General features: G+C 33.6%; 2 protein-coding genes across 3 annotated transcripts in view; one reads left to right on the forward strand and one right to left on the reverse strand.

The window, feature by feature from the left end:
• The window catches only part of LOC105178855 (E3 ubiquitin-protein ligase UPL6), a 17,420-nt gene extending 5,374 nt beyond the window's left edge, over window positions 1-12,046 (reverse strand). The window contains exons 1-18 of one of the 2 annotated variants that reach the window (XM_011102415.2): window positions 11,786-12,046; window positions 9,775-9,872; window positions 9,455-9,582; window positions 9,209-9,320; window positions 7,982-8,162; window positions 7,076-7,252; window positions 6,617-6,796; window positions 6,046-6,118; window positions 5,774-5,892; window positions 5,373-5,677; window positions 5,180-5,276; window positions 4,426-4,569; window positions 4,192-4,275; window positions 4,024-4,110; window positions 3,725-3,865; window positions 3,444-3,569; window positions 2,661-2,759; window positions 661-728 (exon numbers count right to left, since the gene is read on the reverse strand). In XM_011102415.2, coding sequence (XP_011100717.1) covers window positions 661-728; window positions 2,661-2,759; window positions 3,444-3,569; window positions 3,725-3,865; window positions 4,024-4,110; window positions 4,192-4,275; window positions 4,426-4,569; window positions 5,180-5,276; window positions 5,373-5,677; window positions 5,774-5,892; window positions 6,046-6,118; window positions 6,617-6,796; window positions 7,076-7,252; window positions 7,982-8,162; window positions 9,209-9,320; window positions 9,455-9,582; window positions 9,775-9,872; window positions 11,786-11,944 — 2,378 coding nt within the window. In that variant the 5' untranslated portion in view covers window positions 11,945-12,046. Of the gene's footprint in view, window positions 1-660; window positions 729-2,660; window positions 2,760-3,443; window positions 3,570-3,724; window positions 3,866-4,023; window positions 4,111-4,191; window positions 4,276-4,425; window positions 4,570-5,179; window positions 5,277-5,372; window positions 5,678-5,773; window positions 5,893-6,039; window positions 6,119-6,616; window positions 6,797-7,075; window positions 7,253-7,981; window positions 8,163-9,208; window positions 9,321-9,454; window positions 9,583-9,774; window positions 9,873-11,785 lie in introns of both variants that reach the window. The other variant, XM_011102414.2, reaches the window with a different exon arrangement.
• Window positions 12,047-24,611: 12,565 nt separating this feature from the next.
• Window positions 24,612-26,328, forward strand: LOC105178858 (transcription factor MYB108). Its single transcript, XM_011102416.2, has 3 exons — window positions 24,612-25,019; window positions 25,390-25,519; window positions 25,639-26,328. Exons 1-3 carry the CDS (start codon window positions 24,830-24,832, stop codon window positions 26,282-26,284), a joined length of 966 nt encoding a protein of 321 aa, XP_011100718.1. The 5' UTR covers window positions 24,612-24,829; the 3' UTR covers window positions 26,285-26,328.
• Window positions 26,329-27,576: the final 1,248 nt, after the last annotated feature.

The raw sequence follows: 27,576 nt of genomic DNA on the forward strand, positions 1-27,576 counted from the left end.
CAATTTAAGCACAATTTCTAAAGGCTAAGATCTACATTTATAGTTTTTCAAGCACAATTCAGCAGAGGCCCAGATTTACAGAGTTGGACTCACTAACGAACATATTCCTTTTTTCATTAACAAAAATCCTATTAGGCTAAATTTAGGCGTCCATACGTTCGAAACGTGCATTTCCTTCCTCCAAATATGCCACTTACAATTTTCATCTTGTGCTCAGAAAAGTCTCATCCTCGTATAAATGGAGGGCTACAATCTTGAGTGCTAAAAAACAGGCAACAAGAGATTTACACCGTCCATATACACAACATACATACAACCCAAAAGGAATGGACTACCATTGGGCTGAGATTGAGAGCAAAGAAACTGTACAGCTTTCTGACAGAAACATAACAGCATAAGACATGCAGAGATTTTTCAAAAATTATAGTGCATAGTACATGATATTGAGTGAGACACCAAGCTGCTTGGTTAATAGACCCAAATGTCAATTACAAATGTTCTATTTTACTTCAGTTTTCACTTTTCTTGAACTTTGTCTGGAAAAAGTGTCTACTCATGCAATACATATTGTCACAATTTTAGAACTCAAATCTAGCTATTAAAATTTAAAACACAAGGAAGCACCAAAATTATAGGAAAACAATAAGAAGCAGCACTTACTTTTGCTTCAATTTGCTCAAGAAAAATGTTGCAAAAGGAATATCAACCAAAATCCCTTCAAACATTGCCTACATAAACAAATCCCAGATTACTAAAACACTAAAACACAGTGAGGGTTCCAAAGTTTAAAGCACATAGAGCCATAAACTGTAAAGAAACTTGCATCCTTATGAGAATCGACGAGCAGCTTGTCATTCAGAAAATGATTCTCCCGTACATAAAAATGCAGAAACAACGGCCTTTGCAGATTTGATAGGATCGCATTTTGTGCTTATTTCATGTAATATTTTGGCCTATTTTGTGATCAAATGCTCCTAATTAAATATTATTTTGCAGCATTAGGACAAAAGAAATGGAAAATGAAGAAAAACACCAAAATGAAAATTCAAACAAGACTCAAACTCAATTTTTGGCAAGAGTTTGGAGCTGCTTGGACTACCTCTGATGAAGGAAGAGTTTAACTAGGATTATAATTTTATCTCTATAAGTCTTTTAGTTCAACTAGGAATCTACTTCTAATCCTAGTAGAACTAGGTATCTAGCTATTATAAATAGGTGATGTAATTCACTTTAAGAGACAACTTTTGAACTCTTCTATTTCTCTACGTTTTTATAATATTTTCTTATTTTGCTTTTTATGCATTCTTCCATTAGCATGTCTAGCTAGTTCTCTCATTCTAGTTGAAGACTTGGTGATCGCTTAAATCCAACGAGTTGTGAGATCTAATTTATGCTTTCTACTTTTATTCATATTGGTATTTGTGTTGTTCTCTGTGTTTTTATTACAAATAATCTGATTTATTGTCAAGAATATTTGCCTAGCCAATTGAACTTCCAAACCCGTAATTGTTTGTTTAGTTCGATAACTAGTGGTAACACAACACAATTGATTATGTAGAAGTTTTCGATTATGTTGTGGGGAATGCACAATCTAACTTAGATAAATCCTCGTAGGAATTTATTGGTTAGAATTGGGCCTTTCTAGTTCTTAATACTGTCGGTAAATTAAATCTTGAGAACGTTCGCAAGGTTGTTTATTGATTAGGGATTTAGTCAATGGACGTTCCTTGACTATCCACAAGGTAAGGAAAGGTGAGGTCGTTAAGTCGTACCAATGACCATAACCAATTTATCTATCAAGAATAATTGTTATCTTTGCATCTATGATCAACCGTGAAATTAAGCGTGATCCTGTTTTTAACTGGAATACTCTTCTCTTATATTTATCTCTTCTAATTTTATTAGCTTTTTAGTTTTGTTCTTCTTCACAATCAAAACTCCCCCTAATTATTTTCATTTTTGAAGGAATTAATTTAAAACCAATCTCTGTGGATTCAACCCTACTCACACATCTACAAAAGTGTTCGTAGGAATTATTTTTGGTAGAATCGACACCCATCAAGATTAAAAAAAAAAAAAAAAGAAGAAAAGAAAAGGAAGAAGAAAAATGCATCTCCATTGTGTTGCCAGGGAAACATAGCAATGTAATTTGACAGCACAAAAAGATCAATTGCAATCATTAGGATGTTCTTCAACTGTCAGAGACATCATAACTTAACTGTGGTGTATGCAACTACAAAGAACCTTTTTCTTATGACCAAAAAAAGACTATAGCAACTAGTTATGTTATATGATTCAACTGAGCTACACATAAACAGCTAAGTGCAAATCCAATCTCCACACAAACAACCTCGTCAAATGGGCCCCAAGAAAAAAAAAACTCATCTCATTAAATGGGCATCAGTTCTACTCTTCTAATCGAGAAAGCAGTTTCATAAATTGCATGTTAAATGAACTATCAAAAACTGCTTAAAGGGATTGAGCATATTTATAAAAGAGGTAAATACCCAATCCGGAAAATGCAAATTCACAACCTTCATGATCAGGAAAACCCACTTTCGAGCCCACTTCTTAACAAACTAAATGAAGGCTAAGAACGCAGTAACAGGCAATATTCAGAAAATATCAGACATTTTTGTGAATAAATCAAGGATCAATACCTTTGCAAGAATAGTCCCAAGAAAGTGAAAAAACTGAAGATGCTGTTCATGTATCAATCCAGATCCAGGGTTTGGATAGAGGAGGTGATCCGCAGTTTCCTAGACATGTTAAACCAGCCAATTATGATAATAATTAGAAGATACCACCAAAAAACAGGAAACTATAATGTTATACAATCAACATGATGAAAACTTGAGCAATCAAAGTAACAAAACAAGTATGCTGCAACTAAAATTGGTAAGTGAAACCTACTGGTTGAAGCTTCTGTGCAGTCTATAGTTTTAATGAATACAAGTACAAAATCAGTAATCTTATTTACCATTTAGTTAATAATCTTTGGTAGAGCAGAGAGATAGAACACAACCACGTAACAATTTCATATACTAGTGAACTGGATTTTGGTGCTAGCCAGTGGTAGTAGATCCAACAATTCTAGGCTTTGATGATTCAAATTGACATAACATTTCTTAGACTGTTTATCTTGTTAAGGTTGCAGACCTATAGCCGCTTTCTCATGCGATAAGTCTTTGTAAAGCCAGGAGAAGCATAGATCTAAAATATTGAAATAGAAAGATACAGGATTCAACTTAAGATAGAGAAGAGGTTCTCAAACTCTTAGTTCAAAGAAATACATATTCTTAGGCTGCGTTTTGTTATTAGGTTATATTATTTAAGTAAAATGAATGTGTTCAAGCAATTGACAAATTAATAGCACACAGAGCATATGAAAGAAGATGCAATATGTGAAAGTGCATGTATTAACCATCGTACATCATCACAACCTTAAATAGTCCATACTGAACATCAAATGCGGCTCGAGTAATGTTTTCCATGAAATCTTTGAAAATTCCTCCACCATCAATACCAGCCTCCTCGACTCCAAATTCATTAACAAATGTTATGCGAATCTGGATGCATTTAAGCAGACACAGCAAAATTAGCTAGAAGGATAGAAACTTCTTCAAACTAACATTGTTATACATATGAAGCAAAGACATTAAAAGTTCGAGCAAGCATATATGTGAAGAAAAGAAACAGTAAAAGATCAGAGCGAGAGATTCACCACTCCCCGGAGATCTTCTTCAGCTAATGCATTCAGTTGACTGAAAGCATCCTCCAAAATGTGATCCCGTCTTATTTTGAATCTGTTTCTCGTAAAAATAGCATGAGCACTATTTCTTTCTTTCATAGTTGCTAGCTGTGACTGCAAAGTTCAATTTTACTATTCACTAATGCGTTAAGAAAATTGTAAGTGGCTAACATCCATATTCAAATGGTTCACATACGATTTTACTACATCTCAGAATTAAGGTACTTGGAAGCTACCAAGAACATTTCAGTGTCACCAAGTTAAGCACTCACGTTAAATATTTTAGCTCTGCTTGTAAATGGAACCAAGAAAGGAGCTTGTTTTAGAATGTCATTTGCTCTTGTATTCTCTGTCATTGCCTGGGAAAGGTAAAATATAGTAATGGTCAATCACTAAATACTGGTTTTTTTGGATGCCAACAGTGCAAACAGAACTATTACCTGTGACATAAATAAATCACTGGCACCATCAGCATTGAAGTCATTAGGGGAGGTAAACTCTCGTCTGTTGTTCCAATCTTGCAACTATAAACAGTTTCTATGTTAGACCAAGAATGGAGCATCATATCCCACCTTGACATTATTAAGGATGAGAGGAAACAAATGAAAATACTCAAATAGCACATCTAGAGAACTTTCAGATGCATAAACCTTCTAGAACATGACCTCATGTACCTGCGACATGAGCTCAGATGCAACCACGCAAACCCTGTGTTGAAGAAATTCTATTGGGTGCCTCTTCATAGCAGAAGGACCATCTGCAGACTTTGAGAAATTAGGTGTTGCCACAGGATTGAGCCAAAGAATCTGCCACAAGGCCTACACAAAGATGCAAATCCATGAGTTGCACAACGTTCATAAAATAAGAATATTAAAGCACCAGAAATGACACAACCACCTGGACTCTACATGATTCGTTTTCCTAAGCTACTGTGGGCTGTTATTATTGCATTGACCTACTTTACATTTGTTAGATGTATGAGAGAGATTTTGAGGGCTTGGCATAGAATAGAGGTATACCATTCAGACTGACTAAATGAACATTACAGCTTCCACTTGCATAGATCAAAACCTAAATTCAATGCCATATATTAGGTCTTTCATAGTCATTTTTCCCAAAGCCTTCACCGAATTAGAAGAACAGCTTAGTTGCTGTTAGTCCCTCTTGCAAGTCTCACAGCATCTAGAATATGGAAGATACTGCACTCATGGAGGTGTTTACCTCCTTTCTTATCTTCACAAGTTAATATGCATTTGCAACTCTACATTGTGTCAAAGTGACGCAGTACATAAAGTTATGTCCTAGATTGTTGCTATATGTCGCTGTCTTTGGTCAGAAAATGACCACGTTATCGGTAATACTTTAAGCTTCCATGCTAAACCTTCTTTAAAGCTTCAATTAATCAAAGGAATCACATAGTATGACTACCTGTCTTAAGATGACAATCAACAATCTGATGTCCACCAGTGACAGTGGCTTCTCCTGTTCATAAAACTCCTCATTATCAACAATCATTAGCATGTGCCTGATCCAGGAAGAGCAAGACACACTCAGCTTGAATTATGAGTCAGCTACCACAAGGCATGAAAAGTACGAGACTCAGAAGGTACAAATTACTTACTTATAAACAGGGCAAAAAACTGATAATGGTAATAGCCAACCAGGAGTATCCACAGGCAGATAAGCTGATTGCTCAGACAAGGAAGACCACATATCATTTTCATGGCATCTCTTCATAAAGTTCCATAGAATGGGAACTAGTTCTGTCCTATAGGCTAGTACGGTCATAATTCGCTCAAGAGGCAAAATGTTGAAAGTCACGTGCAGAAAAGAACACACTGCACCAACAGCAGCCACTTCGTCGTCATTAGCCCTGCCTTTATGTGAACCAACCATCGGCGAAATGCCCCCGAGTAGCACATTTGTCTGCTCAAGAAAAATAAAAAGATTGTTTAGTCAAGGGAAAAATTGTTGCATTTGACAATGCATAAGATGGAGCAATGACAACAGAAGGGTGCATACCAATTGGAGAAGAAAGCGTGGATCTAGAGCACTGAAAATCTGTTGTTCCAAATCCCTATTTAAAACTATTTCTGTTAGCTCATCACCAACGAGCATTTCATCTTCACCCATTGTAGAATCTGATGTAGGTTGTATAGAGCAAACAGGTTGAAAGAGACAGCTGACTTATAAAAAATATCTAAACTAACTGAACAGCCCAACAAAGCAGAAGATGGCTAAATTATTAAAAAGTACAAGTGAAATTGTAATATATAAATAGGACACACCTTTACCTCCTTGATTTGATGTTTGGAGAGGAGGAAGTGCTTGCAACAAAAATGTTGCAACAGTAGCAAAGTCCATAGCCTGATGAAACAGAAATCACAAAGTGACTATTTTCAGAACCAAATGAATAAGTTAATCGTAATTTTAGAAAACAAAATATGGTAAAACAATGAAAGGATATGATAGCAATCATAAAAAAAATGCAAATCAGGGGAACAGAATTCATAGCAGTTTGACCAGTACTATGGTTAGTTAAGAAGAGAATACAAATTCATTAGGATTGCCATCCGAGACATAACCGCTTTCAGGTTGCGGCCAACAACTCAGAATTTGTCGCAATCAAGGGAAATGATTACAAAGTCAAAGCATAAAAGGAAATTCATAAGTCAGTTCCATGTGCATCGGAAAGAATATTTAGAATCCATCTAACCAAATAAATTATTGCAATAATTAGCGAGAATCAAATGCTACAGTTAGATAGTAGGCAACAGCATTTATGAACTGTGAAATATCTATAGACTGTGAGTATTGAGGTGGAAAGGTAGGATTGCCCACAAAGTAGAAAGAAAGTTCCTTTACCCATGCAAATGAACCAGGCTGAGTGATAGCAACCCCAGCCGCTTCCAATAGGTTTCCTAGAAGGCAGGCGTAACTCGGAAAATCAATAGATATATCAGCAGGCAGAACATTGGTATGATCTTTCACACATAATGCCATCTGATGAACATAATGTTGACTCAACCGTGGTGCAGCAAATATCTGGATGTGAAATTAAATTTAGTGAAACAGTCATCATAAAATACTAGCATAATGAATGTGATAAAAATTCTGCTGCAGCTATAGACAACGCTATACAATGTTGGGTTCACAATCATATACAGTCGGCAGAGACCGACTATATAGCATAGATTGGACGGGGTTAGGTTCAGAAAAAATATGTTCTAGAGATTAACACTAGAACATATAGACATGAATTCCTGCCTTACCTGAACAAGGATAATAATGATGACTTATAACAGGAATGAAAGGGCAAACTACCTCTTTCAGGTGTGGAAACAGCCTCCACAAGAAAGGGATTATAAGGATCTGGGATGAAAAGCCCGATCGCGGATCACTATTTGAACAAGTGCAAGATGTTTGATCCACATGAGAAATAATAACAGCAAGAACGCGCTCCAATGAAGAGGTAGTCCCAGTAGAACCTTGGAGATGTTTCTAGACAAATTAAAACGTGTTATTTCTGTTCTTAATGCGATGAAAGAAAACAAGGCAACTGTATGAAAAATAACTATTGTGTCTCTTTTGAGACCCACTGAAGAAACTTAAACCTATTCATGTTACGCTTGGATGGACTTTGTACAACGAAGTAAAATTGAGTTCCAATTCCTCAGCGAAACAGTCGATGAGATGACAACATAGCATTCTGTGCCTACTGAAACGTGCACAATTTCATGGAAAGTAAGACTCTACAAATTCAATCTGACTACTCTTTGTCTTAGATATAGAGGAGATCCTTTTACTTCGAGAACGTCAACAAGACAATTTTCTCTAGTGCAACTTCACTCTCATTAAAATTGAAGTAACTGCAACAGCAGCTTTAACAACTATTTTCCTCCATACAAGCCCCTCAAATTTCATATTACAATAAAAGGAGCTAATAGAATATTTAGAAGGCAACCACTATTTTCAGTCCCCGAACATAAAATACATGAAAATGAGAACACCACAGTATGGAAGGAATTGCCAAAATTGACTCACAAACTTGTGTACTATACATATGCTATACAAGAAACTAGGACAAAATAGATTATAAGAAGCAAAACCATCAAGCAACTAGAGTTGTATAATAGGGAAGCAGTAATGGCCAAAAAGGATATGCCAAAAGTTTCTGCATTACATGTAATCATATATAGAAGAGAATCATCTATCTGAGTGGAAGAGTACCTTCCCCATCAAGATTATTTCTCTGAACATGGAGTACATATTCCTTTGTGACAAATAGCAGACTGTATTACAAGCCCAAGGAAGCTTTAGATCAATCAACAAAATTATTGCCTCTAGCAAGACATCTGCTGATCGATTGGACTTCTCAGGCGCCAAAAATAACTGATCTTTCAATTGGTTCCTGCAAAGCAAAAGCTACACTGATTACTTAAAAATGATAAGCTTACAGTTGAATAGAAGAGTGGCTTATCCTATTCTTGCTTATTCATCCCCATGGATGAATATCAAATATATCTGGGCAGAAAGCAGTACATTATCATGAGTTAAGTGAGATGATCAGCAGATGCAAATTGCTACTGGTTCTCACAAAATGTGTTTGATATTTATACTGTTATTGAAACAAGTGAGGGAAACCAAGCATTTTCAGATTTATGGCCTGAAAGCAGTCCTTCTATTGTTTACATTAGGCAAATTCATGACTCCTTAGGGAGATGGTAAGCCCAGTATAATGCTATGCTCAACAGGCCTGTCAAACGGTCAAAGACTCAATGAAAGAATTAAACTGTATCCAGCTAAATTGTAGGAAGACAGTAATAAAAAGTCAAGGCAAACAGAGAGCAGAAACCATTACCACAGTTTAGTTACTACAAACATGGAACAAAAAATTGAAGTTACTCCAAATTGAACAATAAATCTCTCTAGAAAGACATGCATATATCTAAATTCCACATGAAAACTTTGACCAACAGAATAACGAATTCATGGCACTCTAACCAGGAATGAACTATAAAAATAGATATACCCCACAAAATTTAATAATATAAACAAGAAAGGGAAACAAACATTTAAGTAACAATGGTTAACCGCTAATTTTCTCAGCTAAGGCATGGACTCAGTTTCCATTTCTGAGGCAACTAGATGCCCATGGGAAAATAAAAAAGAACATTTATTCATGAAAACCTTTAAGAGCTGTCCATGGGAATTCTTAGGATGGTCACACAAGAAATGAAAATGTGATTTTAAAATCACATGGCTGAAAGATATTAACTTTCAATTGATTTCAGTAATAAATCATATAAAAGTATGGACAACTTCATGTATGAGTCTGACTTAAATAATACTTCATATAAAAGGATGAGAATTTGGGAGGCTTTTAGATCATGCAAAATAGAAAGAGTTGATGTGAAGTACGATACAAAAGAATTAAAAGGCCCCTTAAAAAAGGACCTATTCTCATAGATCGCACGAACGCAAGCATAGGCAAGATTCTTAATCCTGTATTCCACCAGACCACGCTTGGATGAGTAATCCATGCCTGCAAAGAGGCTCACCACATCACCTGTTGCAAAAGGTAGAGCAACCATGAAAAGCCATAACAAATCAAAGTCCATGTTGTTCATAACAAAAATCGCGTATCCAATATCTGCAATGAAAACATTACAAGTACATGTGGCGGTGACCAAGGAAACTCACCATTATCATGAACAAATTCAAGAAGCAATCGGCAGGTCTCAACAAGTGCAGAAAAATCAGACACATATCTAGGGTTAAAGAAGAAAAGCAGCTGGTACAGAAAATCAGAATCTGGGCCAAAGCACTGCCTGAATAGGAGCATCATAAGGTGAAATTATGAGATCAATATGGGATGCATCCATCAGCGGAGCAAGAGATAGTAAATGATCAGGTGATGATACAACTGAAAATAGAATAGCAGGTGATACAGTGATAGGTAAAACCATATGCAGAACCTAAAATATAGGAAAACTTCAGCTAACTCATAATAAATTCTGCACCTATTGACATCTTGACAATACTGCCCATAGGTCAAGAAAAATTTTTCACGAATTTTGCCGCGTTCAGCCTCCACAACCCTTCTTCCTCTGAAGCATTTCTGCAATGATTAGTAATTAGTCAAGATGTATAGTCTAGAAGAAAATTTGATGTTTCAGCATCTCACAAACACATTTCAAAGAATAATGACCTTCTACCAAACATATACTCAGATTAAAACCCAAGACAGAAGAATAAGATATAATAAGATAAACTCAACCATTAAACGAACAATATCCTCAATATAGTCGCAGAAAAGAACTTCAAAAATCTTGAACAGGATCTGTTTCATGGATGAGGACTCCACCAATAGAAGTCAGACTATGAAACCACAATGTTCACCAAAGCGTAAAAAGAGGACGGAACAACCTATAGAATCCTCAATAGAGAGACATGCACACTTTATTGGTTATTTTCTCATGTCTGCTCTTCGCATTCATAGTTTAATGTCACAAAACTAAAATTAAAGAACATGACAGAACAACATTGAGTAGCTACAATATATTTTCCTTATCCACCTTCCTTTGTACTATGCATGTTACAAAGTATCTAGTATTTTGACAAAGATAACAACTGATATCTATATAAACTTATAATTGAACACAAGCAGGTGGTAGCATACATTAGAAAGCAATAGCTCAATTTTACTGCAGGTGACATGGTTAAAAATGAGTGCTCAGACAAGAACATTAACCTTGTAGCAATTTTTATGTCAGTTGGTGTAAATTCCTATAGAGATTTACTTAAAAACAAAAAAGAAAAAAAAAAGGAAAAGCAAAGTTAGGTCTAATTTGTGTTATATTACATAATTATAAGTCCTGTTTCTCACTAACACTTTTTTTTTTAGAAATAAAATTCTGGTAGGGCTTTACTAAAGTTAGAGGGAGGCCTCCAGAAATTCCCAACGACCAGCGCACCTCACTAGAACCCGCTAATTGCATCGTTGCCCAAGCACACAAATATATTCTTTCCCAAAAAATTACATCACTTGGTACTGCAATAATAGAACCTCCATGATGGTAGCAAATGGTTGCTTGTAGACAGCATATTTTATCAAACACACTGAGCAACAAAAAACTAAAACCTTTTGGGACACAGCTGGTTAGTAGTTCACATATGTCATATTAGCCAGTACCAGAACAACTTTTAATGCTAAATGAAAGAGCCAAATGCACATGCCTGCCGATACTTTTAAAAGAATTTCCTGTAAGATATCAAAATGACTTACAGACCCGGCATCCACAGGCGATGAACAATTTTCTTTTATATATTGTGTCTGGCTTCAAGAGATTGAGGTTATGGAAATGCAGCTTAGTGAAACTTCATTTAAATTTGAATGATATTGTTTTCAGTTCACATGTGAATCCCAAATTTCTTGAGAACAAAACTATGTAATAGTTGCTTAAAGTCTGCTTGAAATTAAAGTACTTGAAAACAATGGGAAAACTATCTTTAACCTAACAACTCCTTGTTCCACTCTTTTCTTTGGAGCAAACAGCTAAACAGTTGCTTTGAGTATAAAGATTAATATTTCTCGGCAATTAATTGTCATTTTGCTCATTAATTTTTCCTCTGGCATACTGCATTGAACTTGATAATTGACGAAGCAGCTCCAGATTACTTGAGAAAAATAAAAGAAGTCGAAGTTGCTTAAATCCAAACCCCAGTTCAAAGCTATAACAGTAATATGAAGAGGACATTTCATGAAATTAACATCTTCCTCCACTCATTTATTCTTTTTTGTTTTTTCCTTCAACCCGGTGTAGTCAAGACTGGCTTCTAATATTCTACCAGTTCATTAATGAAAAGGATCAAAATACCACATTCTCGCACAAAATTCACCAAAGAAAACACATTCACAAGTCGTGCTGATATTCAACTTAACCATCCATAAAAAAACGATGAATCAAATTCATAAACAGAAAATTCAGGAATTCCAAAAACAAGGGGGCGGGGGCAAGAAGAAGAAGAAACCTGAATCTTGAGAGCAGCGGCGTTCTGCTGGCGCAACCAGAGGCGTCGGTTCCTTTCCAATCGGGTCTGCTCAAGAAGCTTCTGGCGGTCTCGCTCTTTGGAGCTCCGACCACCTAAATCCACCCGTTTCCGGGTGGATGGATCACCGGTGAAGAACATGTTGTTTGTATTGGATTGGAATGAATTGAGAAGCCAAATTGAGGAGGAAGAAACAGTTGGTGAAGAAATTTGGACAAGAGAAGAAAGAAAGGAAATGAGGGGAAAAAGTGTTTTAACAGTGGGAAATATATATATATATATATACACAAAAAAAAAGAAAAAGAAAAAGAAAACACAAACTCGCATACATACATACATATTATAATAAATAAAACTAGTGATGTTTTGTCTTTTTCTTTTTTCTTTTTAAAAAGAGAAGATTTATATTAATTAAAAAACTTGAAACTTGTTGTTGTTGTTGTTTTGTTTCTGGTCATCAAAATGAATGGCAATGGCATCATCATCACTACTATAATACTCAAATGATCAAATATAATATAATTTGGTTTGGTTTATTGAAGAAGTTTGGGTTAGTAGTAACAATGGGTTTGATGAGATGAAGAATGTGGAGTCCAGTCACCAGTCACCAGTCACCCAAAGCCCAATACATAGTCCAAATGAATTGTTAAACACTTGCCTTTCTTTTATCTCTTCTTCTCGTCTCTTTAGGTGAATCATGAATAACGTGATTAATGGTTTATACAATTCAAATGCAATTATCAATCACCTTAACATATATATATATATATATTAATTGTGATTAGTGAATGTTTTTGGGGTTTTGCCAACAGATTAATCTATGAGGCTCATGAATTTGAACCAAAACTTTCACCTGCCTCATCTATCTTTGACTACATGTTGGAATATGTGATAAATATTCTATTAGGTTACTATAATACAAATATGACCATATAATTTATATTCTGCTCTTGCGATACCGAGTTGTTATTGTCTCAGTTTGAAGATTAACGAAATAGTATTCATCACCACTATAATTAATATTCTTGTATATATATATATATATGACACACACGAGCAAATTATTAATAATTTAATTATACAATATTAATTATTCCAAATGTTATATATTTGATGTATACCCAAAAGCACTTGGCCCAATGAGAGATTTACAGCCCAACTCAGGCCCACATGCCCATGACGAGGGCGGCCCAACAACGAAGCGCAATATACCAAGCTCGACTCAAGAAGGAAGCCTAATACAAGGCTTCCCATAGCTCAGCCCTACTCTTCCAACAAAGGTTAATTCGGAGGGTCGCAACACTTAGTCGTTTTATTTCCAAGTGGACAGAAAAAAGCGTACCCTTTTTTAAAGTCCTTTGAAAGGCGAAAAATTTCAATTGGGACAGTTCGTGTCAACAAGCTTTTGAAAAACTCAAGCGATATTTAGCGGAACACACTCTACTAGTGAAGCCATCTCCAAAGGATACTGTTTATGTGTATCTATCGGCCACCCCCTAAGCGATCAGTTTCGTCCTCATTCGTGAAGATAATGGAAAACAAATGCCGATCTATTATATCAGTAAAGTGCTCAATAAAATGGAAGGGTGCTAGACCCTTATAGAAAAAATGGTCCTTACACTGGATCATTGCTAGAAAGCTACATCCATATTTCCTTTCACATTCTATTGGAGTGAAAACTAACCTGCCTCTGAAACAAACGCTGGGTAAGGCAAGACGATTGGTAAAATGGGCGGTAGAATTAAGTGAGTACGATATCTCTTATCTACCTCGAACCACCATCAAGGCCCAAGCCTTAGCAGACTTCCTCTCCGAAATAGTAGGGACGTCTAAAGAAGGCACCCCTTAAGCCGAAAAATGGTTATTGCACGTAGACGGATCATCCACGATTCTAAGGCAGTGGTGCGGGCATAGTCTGCTCTTCACCCCAAAGAGATGATCTAGAATTAGCTGTCAAGTTCGGTTTTAAGGCCTCCAGCAATGAGGCCGAATACGAAACACTCGTATGGGGCTCAGGATGGCGCATGAAGTAGGAACCAGACACTTAATAACTTATTTAGATTGGGAGCTAATAGTCCAACAAGTGGAGGGCTCATACGAAGCCAAGGACGAAAATATGATCCAATATCTACAACAGATAGTAGAATTAAAAACAAAATTTGAAAATTTTCAAATTGTCCAAATTCCAAAGGAAGAAAACATTAAAGTTGATTGCTTCTCCAAATTAGCTAGTGCTCTAGAAGATTCTAGGACGAGACATATTACCATACAGTACCTCCCCAAGCAAAGAGCTCCAATTCATATTCAAGTTATATCCTCCTCGGAAGATTGGAGGACCTCCATTATCCGATGGCTCAAAGAGAGGCACTACCCAGATAATAGATGGGAGGCCACAAGACTTAGGGCTCGAGCTGCCCCCTTCACATAATATTTCACTCTTATCTTACTTTAATTCAAATTTTTTCCTTTTATTTTCTTTTTTAAACCATTACTTACTCAAGCAATGGAGTACTAACTTCTATTTTGCAGGGCTAGTTCTCTGATAATTTTAAAAAAAATTTAAAGATCTTTTAATCTTTATGGTGTGGCCAAATTTTTAATACGCATCATATATATATATATATATATAAAGTTTCCTATGGAAATTACTGTCATAAGTAAATAGGGTCCTATATAGCTACTAAGTACGGAATTAAGGTACTCATCAGCATCTCATCATATATTTAGCTGTAAGTAGGATTGGAGTCATCACTCATTAGTCTTCTCATACTCAACTCACAAGCAACATATTAATGTTGATGTGCTCAAATTGGGCAGTTTACTAATTAAATCCTTTTCAGTAATTAACCGAAAAAGACCATCAAATTCATTAGCAAATCCTGAATATTGTACTGTTAGTCCATGAGAGGCTTTTGATCGTTAATGACCCACACCCTTTACTTGAAAAAAAAAAAAAAAAAGAGGAAAAGGAACTTATATTAAGTACTTGTTACAGCATAATTTGTAAGGAACTGGTGATAAATTGCAACATTAAATAATTGTTTGTATGAAGTAATTGTTATTAATATATATGTGGAAAGAACATGTGATTAATGAGACGTGGTTTCCTTGTAAAAAAAGAAAAATGAGACATGGTTTCAAAGGGTGGACTTCACATCTGAATCTGAGTATATATCCAATGAATCTGGATCCTTTGCCTCTCTTTCAACTTCAAATTTCTTCCATTCTTCCCTATCAACATCTCTCTTTCTTCTCTTGCTTAATTTTCCTTATACTGTACTACTGTTTTAGCTATATATTTCATCACCCAAACTCAATCACTACGTACCTATCAATTTTTTTTTAAGTTATTGTACTATCACAATCTCATGTATAAATACATACATAATACAAAAATTAAAGTTGGAGTATTAGAATTTATTAATATTAGTTTTACCCTATTAAGTATATATATTTGGAAATCATGAAATATCATATCACCAACCAATACTATATAAAGTAAGATAGAACAATCAATCATATATATGATCGACATGTGTGTGTGTTAGTCACATTTGAACTAATATTGTTGTCACTGAATTGCAAGGTATTACTCATGATATCTTTTGATTGACATCCGACCACACACCTATATTAATAACGACATCATACGTATATGTATTGTATAATTACTAGAAAATGATGGATCAATTCAAATGGTGGAAGCCATGATAAGAAGTGGCTTACTGGTCCCCTCCTCCTCTCTTCATTCCAAATGTCGAAAAAATGAGCTTTGCCTAATCCAAATCATCATCTAAATATATATAGACCATAACTTTATATATTTTTTTGATTGGTAGCCATTTATTTACATTACTAATTAAAATGTTGCTGAGCTACTAACATCATCTTCCTTAATTGGTAGGCATCTGCTCAATTTGAAGTCTAATAAATTGGTACTAACTGTATTTTAAAGAAATCAATACTTAAAACAAAATTAAGTGGATTGAAAATATAACTAAAAGTTTGCAGAAGATGATTCAACAACATAAACCCTAATTAATTAATTAGAGAAGGGCTAAATAATGAAAATAAGGAGAAGGAGGCCAACATAAACTTCAAATTAAAGCAAGTCATTATAATATATAAAAATAATATTTTGGTATATGCTTTTGACGAATGTTTTTTCATACATAGCTGCGGAGGGAACATCATATCAATTATCATACTACATTTAAGAAATGGGTTGCACCCAGCTAGCTACTTGAGTTTTTCATCAAAACCGGACCCAATTTCTATAATATCATCATCTCTTATTCAAATCTTGGTAAATTATATAATATAATATAATTTCCTGCAAAGAAGCTTCTTCTTTTTGCCTTTTCCTTATTCAGTTTAACTGCACTCTACTTTCCTTATAATTACACTACTCTTTACCACTTTCATGGGTTTGTAATTCACGCTAGAATCAAATTTATTATTGGCTACAAAATCAAAATCAATCTAAATTTTTAAATGATTTATTATGACAATTAATTTTTTTTATGATTATGAGCCATAGTAAATGTTTTGGCCACACTCACAAAAATTATTGCCAACAACTATTACATAATCGTGATTAATAACTACTGTTTATAATGTTAAATTTCTTCAAGTGTCGGAGTTATCACTTTAACCTGTGGTAATTAATTAATTATATGCGCTGTGAAGTTGAAATTAAAAGATTGGCAGCTCTTGTTTGTTCCAAAATTCTAATTCTTGCTAATTAATTAATTAGATGGACTTTAATTTCTTACACACGAAAACAATATTCATACATACATATATATATATACAGTAAAACCTCTATAAATTAATACTCTATAAATTAATAAACTCTCTAAAATAATAAAATCCTCCGGTCCCGACTTGGGCCTTTGTAAAAAATCATCAAATTCGATAAGATAATAAAATAATAATTTTTCAGAAAATTCCTTTATAAATATTAGGTCCCATTAAAACTCTAAATTAATAATTCATAAATATTACAATTCAATTATAAATATTATGATAATTTACTAAAATATGAAATCTGTAATGCTTTACGCATTTGATCATTCATGGATGATTTTGCGATGCCTTTTAGATGAGAAGACATGGTTGGGTGTTATGAACTATTTTATTATCATATTGAGATTTATGTAGTATATGTTTCATTCATCATGCATGAATATATTTAATTGGTTATAATAGTTATTTAAGTGCAATGAATTAATATAAACATGTATATTTAAGTAATTTCAATGAATTGATACATGTGTCTATGAATATAATAGTTCATTGTTGCATGAATATAATCAATGAAACATATATGAATTTATTTATTTTCAATACATATGTACTAAATTTGCTGAATTTAAAAAGTCTCTCTTTTAATTAATAAAATATTAATTTATCGATAATTTAATATCTCTCTAAATTAATAAAATTTCATGGTCCCAAGGTTATTAATTTATAGAGGTTTTACTGTATATATATATATATAGAGAGAGAGAGAGACACACACACACATACGCATTAATTAATAGAGAAGTTGAAATTGGTGAGGCATCCACGTACAGGAACATATATACGTCTATGATTTTTGACTATTTTATGTATGAAACATCACCAAATTTTCAATTTTAGACGACAAATACTTAATTAGTTGGGTAAATATTCACAGAAACATAGCGTACTATATATGTAGAAGAATATATAAATATATAGTAATTTGGCATGGAATGGTGGTATTTGGAGGTTGATTAAGATGGAGAGATCCACTACAAATTTTGTATATGTACCTAACGTATACTACACAATAACAACAATATATAATAATGAATGGACATGGAAATGCTTCTACACATACATACGCATGCGTTTCGCAGTCAAAAATTAATAGTAGTATCTTTATATATATACGATAAGATATATACAATAATGCAGCAACAGCTAGCTAGCTAGCAGTCTAAGTTTGGGTCAAAGACGCTACATATATATATATATATATATATAGGACATGCAGGAGAATAATTAACTCAAGAGTATTAATTACTTACTTAATTCTAGTAGGAGGAGTTGGATGATCTAGTGTGAAAATATGTTTTCACTTTATATTAATTAAATTAACTTTGGTACATAAAATTGCTTTTTAAGAAAAACACTTCAAACTTATCTATGGACGAGCTAGATCAGTACATACGTACGTGCTAATATAAAGGCATCAACTTTAATTTGATTTTTGTGTCGTTGAAAAGCGAGATCAATTAGATTGTATTATAGAGATGTAATTCAACACACTTCACGTTGAAATTCTTCTCACCAAAAAAATCATCCTCTTACTTCTCAAATGAGGAGAGGCTTTTATACTACTTCAAGATTACGCTATTTAAGGTAGGTAAAGGCAAAATACTATTTCGTCCTTTACCTACTCCTTTTATATGGCTAGAATTTGCTGAATTACAACGATTTTGGCAAGTTTGACTTTAGACCTTCCTTTGATGGCAATATCTTTCTTTCCTTATTGGAATAATTTTTCCTTTTATGACGAGATTCGTTTCTCCTCCATCAACAGCCCCTCAATTTCTGAATATCATTAGTATATTTTCAAGTATGGGCCTTCCTACTTGACATCTAGCGTCCCGATGTTTCCTCATCCATCAATCATCTCTGGCCCAAATTGGTTGTGTGTAATATTTTTTATAGCTCTAGGCACGACTTTCCTCACTCGAACCGAATCTCCTCTTGCTGGTCCCTAGATATCATCCAGATAACTCTGGCGGTTGGAAGGTTATCTTGGGTTTTAGTTTATTTTGCCTTGTCTCTCTCGCCTGCCCCTCTCGGGGAGGTCTTGAGCTGCCTTCCTGAGGTTGGTTGTTGCAATCTATGTACTCCTTCAAATATCCTCGTTGGATCAATTTCTCTATCTCATCTTTCAAATCGAAGCAATCTTTGATTCTATGACAGCAGTTTTTATGAAAAAGAAAATATTTGTCCGACTTCATCCTCTTTGGATTCTCCCTTATGCGAGTGGCCACTGGACTATCCCCTGTTGTTCTGCTACGGCAAGAATCTTTACTCGAGGAGCGTTCAATTGGGTATATCAGGTTAGAGGGGTTGCGTGTGTTGCTTGGAATGACCTTCCTTTTCAGCTCTCCACTTAGAGGGGGTTTCGATTCTTATGCCTGATGTTTTCTCAATTCAGATGTATTTCTCGGTCGTACTAACAATTCGTCCGGTGTGGCTGGGGGTTTTTCGACTATAGATTCACGAAACCTTCCCCAACGCAAGTTTTGTTGCATAATACTTGCTAGAAGCTCTGGGTTAACATGAGGGACCTCCAAAACAACCTCAGAGAACCTTTGCACGTAGTCTTGCAAGCTCTCGTGCTCTCATTCGATCACAGTGAACAAGTATGATACCGTTTTAGGATATCTCTTGCTAATCTCGAAGTGGTGCAAAAAAACGTTCAGATAGTTGCTCAAAACTGTCTATCGTTCCATTAGACAGTTGGTTGAACCTGGTCATGACTTTTCCAGCTAGGGTCATCCGAAAGATCTTACAGTACGCGGGATCGCTAATGTCTAGTAAATTTGCTTTTGCTAGGAACCGATCTAAATGATCTTGGGGTCTTTTTTCGAGTTGTGCTAGCTAATATTCGGAATCTTGATTCTGGGTTGGATAGTTTCTGGTAGCATATGAGTCGAATTTCCTCTTGGGGCGCGTGTTCGGAGATCCCTTCAAGTTCTCCTAGGCCTTGGAGATCTCATTCCTCGTACTTGATCTAGTGTGCATCTTCAAGTGTTGAAGCACTGATAGGAAAGTTTTTGAAATCGATCCTACAATATTTGATTAATGGATCGATCCATGCATGCAAAGTTTTAATTAGTTGAATAAATATAAATAAATTGGATGTGAATTAAGAAATTGATGTATTTAATTAGTTCGAATGAGTGTATATATATAATGAATTTGAAGGTATATATGTCATGAATGAGTTGATTAAGAGTTATATGTATAGTAGTGGATGTAAGAGAAGATGGGTTAGTGTGTGGGCAGTAGTACGTAGTAGGTAGAAAATTAGAGAGATGAAGTGTGAGGGAGGGGTTGATGATGGTGATGTAAATTAATTGTCCAATTGGGGAAATGTCAAAAGCCCAAAAACCAGCACAAACAAGATCATGAGACGGCCATCGTCTTTTTGACAAACAACACACACACACACACACACACACACACACACACACACATATATATATATATATGCATTTCACTCTCAAAAAAAAAAAAAAGACTACATATATGCATTGTCCGTCGCTCTCTACGAATCTATTTAAACAACGACGACTGCCCTTAATTCAATTCAATTCTTCTTCTTGTTAATTCTATCATCAATTAATTATTTCTATTCTTTAATTAATGTACTGAAATTATAAAAGGGATCGGTAAACGCCCCATTCTGGAACAGATATATATAATTAATAGTCTTGTTAATTCTGCATATATATATCTATATATGCTACTAATTGAAATGATGATGATTAGTTTTTTAATTTATTTATTCCAAGGAACTAAGTGACAAAATGAAGTCTGCTTGAAAAATGTGGGTGTGGATGGGGATGGGGTCTTCATCATCAATTCTTCATCCTGAATTATATTAATGAATGGGTAACACTGTTAATGATGTTACTGATATTGGAAGAATTTTATTGCCCTACTCTCAGTCAATGATTATTACCCTCCAATTCCATCATCATTTTCAACTAATCTTTTAATTAAATTAATTTTGTGTATAGCCAACCAAATTCAAACACATTTTTTCATTCAATTCCATGAAAATGGACAAGTTTGAAGACAGATTGTAACAGTAAAATCCGAAATTGCAAAATAAAAAAAGAGGGAGAGGGAGAGGTAGGTGTTATAGGGTGCCAGATAATGAAAATAGTCGAATTAGAAAGAAAGAGTGATGATGAATGGTTAAAGAGATGAGAGTTTGAGTCTTGGAAGAAAAGGATTCGTTGAGGTGATGGGGCACGTGTACATGCGCATATATATATGTGTGTTGTTGTTGTGTTGCTTTTCACCCTCCATTCTCCCCAAGTCTCCATTTGGGGAGTAAACCCCACCCCCACCCCCACCCCCCCCCATTTTATTATTTAAATATTTATATTATATATAGAATTAATGTGTGGAAATTGGAATCCCTCTAGAAAAACCATCATCATTCTAATTCATTCTTTTTGCTTTTTGTTCTATACATGTTAATTAATCTCTTTTCACACTGTCTAGGGGCGTCCTACCTCCTAATTCTTCATCATCATCAACTTTGATTAATGGGTTCATCCATCCACGTTTAATTCACTACAATCTATACTAATCTTTCCATAATATTGAGACTTAAACAAAATTAACATAATAAAGGGAGAATAATTATACATATTCGATTTTGGAGTTAGATTTAATATTTTACAAATGTGGAATATTGGTATTTGGGTTGATTCTTACCATCAAATATCTTCTCCACATATCTCAATCATTATTAATAATCCATAATTCATTTCGAATCATTAAACAATGTAACACATAAAAAATAAAAGTTGTTTCTTTCTTTTAAGTATGATTTGCTGCGTGGCGAATATATATAAAATGGGGCCATCTGAATCGAATTGCACTACTTAATTATTATGTATCACAATATTGTGTGTAACATATACATATATATATATATATATATATATATATGGATGAAGTATGGGAAGATACTAACAAAAAGAAAAAAAAAATTGAAAGAATATGAATCTAATTGAAATGACTTTAGAGATAATAATGATTGAAGGAATGTAATCCAAATGAATGATATAATTATAGGTAAGTATCTATGGTGTGCCAAATTCAATAGATGCTTCTCTATATATATACAATTATATTCGATTTTTATATTGTTTACGACTCAATCTTACTAATTTTACTCTCGCTATTTATTTGCCTCACATCATTAAATCTTTCATATATATCTCTATTTAATAATGCACTAATATGATGAAAGTGAACAAGATTTGGCGATCAAAGTGGCATAATTAATTAATGGGTCTTTATATATAGAGTCACATGAAACACCTTACTCCATTAGAGAATATTTCTAGAGATAGAAAAGATGTTCCCCAGCTAACACAAAATACGGTACATACATAGGACAACATATGATGACACAATTTTGTTAAATCATAATTTATAATAATCATTTATCACGACTAGTTTTAACCATAGTCAATAATAATTTTTTTTCTAGTGTGATGACTAATTTAATGAGTTATCTTTCACAATGAAAATTCGATCGAGGGCCAAAATAATTAGCTTTATGTGGGAGAATCAAATTCATTTTCGTGAAAGTAAATGCGTATATTTTTCCATATAAGTAAAAAACGCACCATAATTAAATTGTAATTGATAAACTATAATTAATTTAAATGGAGGAGCTAATTAGGCTTAAATATTGGTAGAAGCTTGAGAAATTAAAATGGTGGAAAGTTTGATAATTAATTACAACAGAGACAATTTCAGACCTGATTACATCCTCATCTATGTATGGATTGAGAATTTCTTAGGTATCGTCTTTTTGGGATCACATGCAAAATATTTAGTAGGAATATCCTTATTATATATATAAGGAAAATCGATCTCAATTATTATTTCATTGCACATCTAAATTATTTTTGAGGTTTCGTATCGATGCGATTATCCATTTCTATCTTATCTTTAAGCAATCAAATTAAGGGAAATAAAAGATATATATATATATATATATGTATTTAATCAATTGGGAGGGTTGTTGCTAGCTATAGTTTACTTAAGGTGTTAAGCACGTGAAATTTTTATTTCATATATATTTAATAATATATCTTCCACTTGAAAAGGCTATATATATATATATATATAGATTAATATGTGTTAGCAAATTAAAGAATTATCATTAAATTAGTATGAAAAATTCAACCCAAGAGTAATTCTAACTACTTTATAGGGACAGATTCTAAAATTGTAGCTGGCTACAAGTAAGAATTAATTTATTACTTAATTAATATATGTATATAGGGAAAACCGAAGAAGATTAGTATATATATATATACCTTGTTTAATTTCACCCTTTCGGCTATTGCTCAACGAATAATCATTAATTAATACGCTAAAAAGGGGCTTCTTTGTATTTATGACTGTAGAAAACAAATTCAACACAACCATAGAGATTCAATTTTAAAACAGGAATAATCCGTCACAGATTATGATCCGTACCATATACATAAATTAATGATTATTCATGTTCCATTATATCATATATATATATATATATATTTTGTAATAATAGTTTTCATTATATTACATTACATTAATCACTATAAATTTAAATTGTAGTAAATTTTTAACGTAGCAGTACACAATATTTACTATGCAGTAGAAACAACATCAAACTCACATAGCATGATTGGAACCCTTAATCTCTAATTAGGTCATGAGGTCTCAGTTTCGCCAACTAAACTAAATTTCATAGCCAAAAGCAGGGAATTATGAGGCAAGAAATTGTTCAAGTTAATAATATCTTTGTTCAAAATAAACAAGCAACTGTTGTCTTCTTATTGTAAGTTGCATTCCTAGCTAGATGTAATTATATTCTTGCATGGGATCTTAATTTTTATATAGAATCGTGCAATTAAGTAGAGTAGATGAACTATACAGTTAATTGAAGTACCATTGAAATGAAATGGAGGGCGTTGGCTACAATTAATTGTGTTAATTAATATAGTTATCCCCTCCCTCATACATTATGTAGCTTAGTACTTAGTCCATGTTTGCATTATATCCTCATATTTTATATATATTATTCTTCTTAAATATCACGCTCTATCTACAAAATATGCAACAAATATATAATTTCATGATTTTATTTTATTCAAATATTTAATAAATTAATTTACCATATTTTTATTTAAAATTTTGAAATTATATTATATTTCTTTAAATAAATTTAACCAAACGTCCGATAAATGTACAAAATTATTTTATTAACACAGTGCATTCTAGAGGAATTTTGCAACACAATACTGTGGCAAGAGTAAAATTACACTTTAGTCTCATACGATAGGAGGTTCAATATTTTTGTCCTCTATTTTAAAGGACTTTCAAAATGGTTCTAAAATTAAAAAAATTTAACATATCTAGTTGACTAGTCATTTATTTTATGAAATTTTCAAAAAGATTCAAAAATTATAAAATTAGACACAGTTAGTCATATGCTTAACGTGATTTATGGGACTAAAAGTGTTGAGTTTTCTTAATTTTGAAACTATTTTAAAAATCTTGTAAAACATAGGATCAAATGTGTGTTGAATTTTGAAAATATTCCATATAATAGAGAACAAAAAAATATTAAACCCCTTATTATGTGGGACTAAAATTATAATTTTGGGCCGAAACAAGTGACTAAGTCAAAATTCCAAGACAAGTTGATTGATAAAAAAAAAAAAGAAAGAAGGAAGTGAAATATAAATAGTAAAAAGAAAATCATTTTCCAGGGAGGGAAATGAGCCAAGTCAAAGTGTCAAAGTTGAAGCCCTCACTCGGTTAACTATAATATTAATATAATAATAGTTAAGTTAAATAAGCGTGTGTGCTTAATTAATTAACAATTAAGAGCAAATAATGAAGTGAGTATTGTGGGTTTGTGCCACTTCCCTTCTCTCACATCCCATCTTTTTATTTATTTATTTGAAATCTCCATCTCTTAATTATTTGCATCTATATAAAGCCCCTCCTTCTTTATCCTCTTGTACTAATCCAACCCCACTCCTCTCAACATCCTTTCATCTCATCTCTCTCTCCCAAAAACAATATCTCCAATCCATCCATCATCAACTTTTAATCTCCATCCTGTCAATCAATCACACCTTTCCTTCTCCTTCTTCTTCTTCTTCTTCTTTTTACTTATTTAAGGTGTTGTAGAAGAATTACAAAAGGAGAAAGAAAAATAGAGAGATGGATCATCATCATCATCATCAGGATGCTAATAAACTAGTTTCAAGAATGAATTACATGAGTGATGATCAAGAGGAGGAATTGACGGACATCAGAAGAGGGCCGTGGACTGTTGATGAAGACTTCACCCTCATCAACTACATAGCTCATCATGGAGAAGGTCGCTGGAACTCTCTTGCTCGATCTGCTGGTACCCACCTATCTAAATATTACTTTTAATTGTTAATATATATAATCCTGCAAATGATCCATATCTGATCATTAATTTATAAAAGATTTCATTAATCTTATGTATGTAAAGAGAAGCAAAATTTTCCTTCTTTCCAAGATATATACATACATAATTAAGATGATGTGGTTAAGTGTCAGTACAAGAAAAGAATACAATAGTCATCATCTGATAAAAGCATAAAGTCGATTGAGGAATTTACGTGTGAAACTTTACCAATTAATTAAAACCCCACTTCTTCTTCCTTTATTCAGCAGCACTTGCAAATTTTTTTAACAGTTGTGTGTTGTGGGTGTGATGAAATGATTACAAGCTCATGTATTATGTACAGGCCTCAAGAGAACTGGGAAGAGCTGCAGATTGAGATGGTTGAACTATTTGCGTCCAGACGTTCGTCGTGGAAATATCACTCTTGAAGAACAGCTCTTGATTCTTGAACTCCATTCTCGTTGGGGCAATAGGTAATTCATTATAAATTTATACTAACTTGTAGAAATAATATTCATCAATCCTAGCTATCCATGGATATATATATATAAAGAGTTATATATTCATTTGTTCATGTTTATTATATATATAGGTGGTCGAAAATAGCTCAACATTTGCCTGGTAGAACTGACAATGAGATCAAGAACTACTGGCGGACACGGGTCCAAAAGCATGCTAAGCAGCTCAAATGTGACGTCAACAGCAAGCAATTCAAGGACACCATGCGTTACCTTTGGATGCCAAGATTAGTTGAGAGAATCCAAGCTGCCGCCGCCTCCTCCTCTGGTGGAGGTACCACGGCGGCAGTGGCCTCCTCTTCCACCAACACTAGTGCTTACCTCTTCAACAATCAAAACAGCACAACTACTCTTGACATGGGCTCATCTACAATTAATACACTGGGGCAGCCCAATACATTGACGCCGGAAAACTCGAGCGCCGCCGCATCCTCAGACTCTTTGGGGACGCCGGTTTCTGAGCTGACGGAGTGTTACAACAACTATCCAGTAGTCAACAATAATCAAGATTATTTTCCGGGGAATCAGAATATGTCTTATAGTTATGGTGATCAATCTTTAACCAGCCCCACTACAGCAGGCTACTTTAGCCAAGGGTTGGAATTCATGGAGCAAAACAGTGAGTGGATGGACGGTGCAGATGATGGATTGGACAGTTTGTGGAATGTTGATGACATGTGGTTCTTACAGCAGCAGCAGCAATTCAACAGCAATGCTTAGATGAGTTTTATATTAATGAACATAATTAAATTAATAATAATCAAGAAGATAAAAAAACCCTAGCTAGCGCTAGAAATATAAAATTATAATTGGTAGAATTTGTGGAGAGGGACAGATTTTTAAGTTTATGGTTGTATTCATTTCTTTTTGTTTCCGTAATTTGTAGTTTGAGGGAGAAATCAAGAAGAAATGTAACTTGATCATCTTATTCTTTGGAATTCAGTAATTAAGTATTGAAAGATATTATTATATGATTATATATTAATTCACTTGAAAGAAATTAATTAATAAATAAAATAATTAAGGGGTTAGATATATAATTAAAAAAATGGATGTTGTGAGTTAGTTTGCATAATTGATTCTACTAAACGTCATTGTTGCTTGTTATATTTTAATGTTTTGTATATGAGTTGTGGAATTTTGGTAACAGAGCAGCAAGCATTGGATTTGGGGCCTCAAAACCCACTCCCACCCAATGTCCTTTCTACATATTATAATTACCCAAAAAAAACCAAAAAGTAATGGAGCTGCAATGATATTAATTAGGGCGCTCGGGAGATGGAATATTCTGAATTTTATTATATATATATATAGAGCAAATTAATTAATCTCTTGATCTTATCACGATGATGATGTTGTATATATTGAAGTGGCACGTGATGAGTGCCTTACAACTTCATCCTATATCTATCCAAAAACCTCTTTTTTGCTTTCCATTGTCTCTAATTATTTGTACGGATCCCATTAACTATACAATTTCCTTTTGTCTGTCTGTGTCTGTGTGTCTTGCTACCATATTGGATTATTTAATATATATATATATAGAGAGAGAGAGATTGAAGTTGGGGTTATTTAATTATATAAGTTAAGCTTTATATTGCATTAATCCACAGTATGCCACTTTAAGTTGTTTATAATTTGAATAAGTTATCTTATTTATTATTGTTATATGTTGCTGATGATCATTCATTATTTGGTTATGTTATACATACCGCCAATAACTTGTTATTGATACAAATTAAGTCCATAAAATTCTATCTATTTCATAAATGAGCTTTGATGGGAGTTTTAGAATATGTATATTACGTACTGATTTTAGTCTTAATTACCTCTTATATATATTTAATCATTCAATAGTTTTATAAACTGGAATATCATGCATTATCTAAATTCAACCTATATACCCAATTACATACATATAGCAGTGTCAATATTTCAAAATTTGTATTTACATACTATAGAACAATCTAGTTAGCCTAGCCCCCCCCCCCCCCATTTACATTATATCATTT

Source organism: Sesamum indicum, unplaced genomic scaffold, assembly GCF_000512975.1.
Source record: "Sesamum indicum cultivar Zhongzhi No. 13 unplaced genomic scaffold, S_indicum_v1.0 scaffold00109, whole genome shotgun sequence".
NCBI lineage: Eukaryota > Viridiplantae > Streptophyta > Magnoliopsida > Lamiales > Pedaliaceae > Sesamum > Sesamum indicum.

Bases quoted from the DNA above. Each gene is read 5' to 3' on its own strand.
- LOC105178858 (XM_011102416.2), top strand. From the start codon at position 24,830: ATGGATCATCATCATCATCATCAGGATGCTAATAAACTAGTTTCAAGA. The intron at 25,020-25,389 runs GTACCCACCTAT...TATTATGTACAG, and splicing joins CTCTCTTGCTCGATCTGCTG to GCCTCAAGAGAACTGGGAAG. The intron at 25,520-25,638 runs GTAATTCATTAT...TTATATATATAG, and splicing joins CATTCTCGTTGGGGCAATAG to GTGGTCGAAAATAGCTCAAC.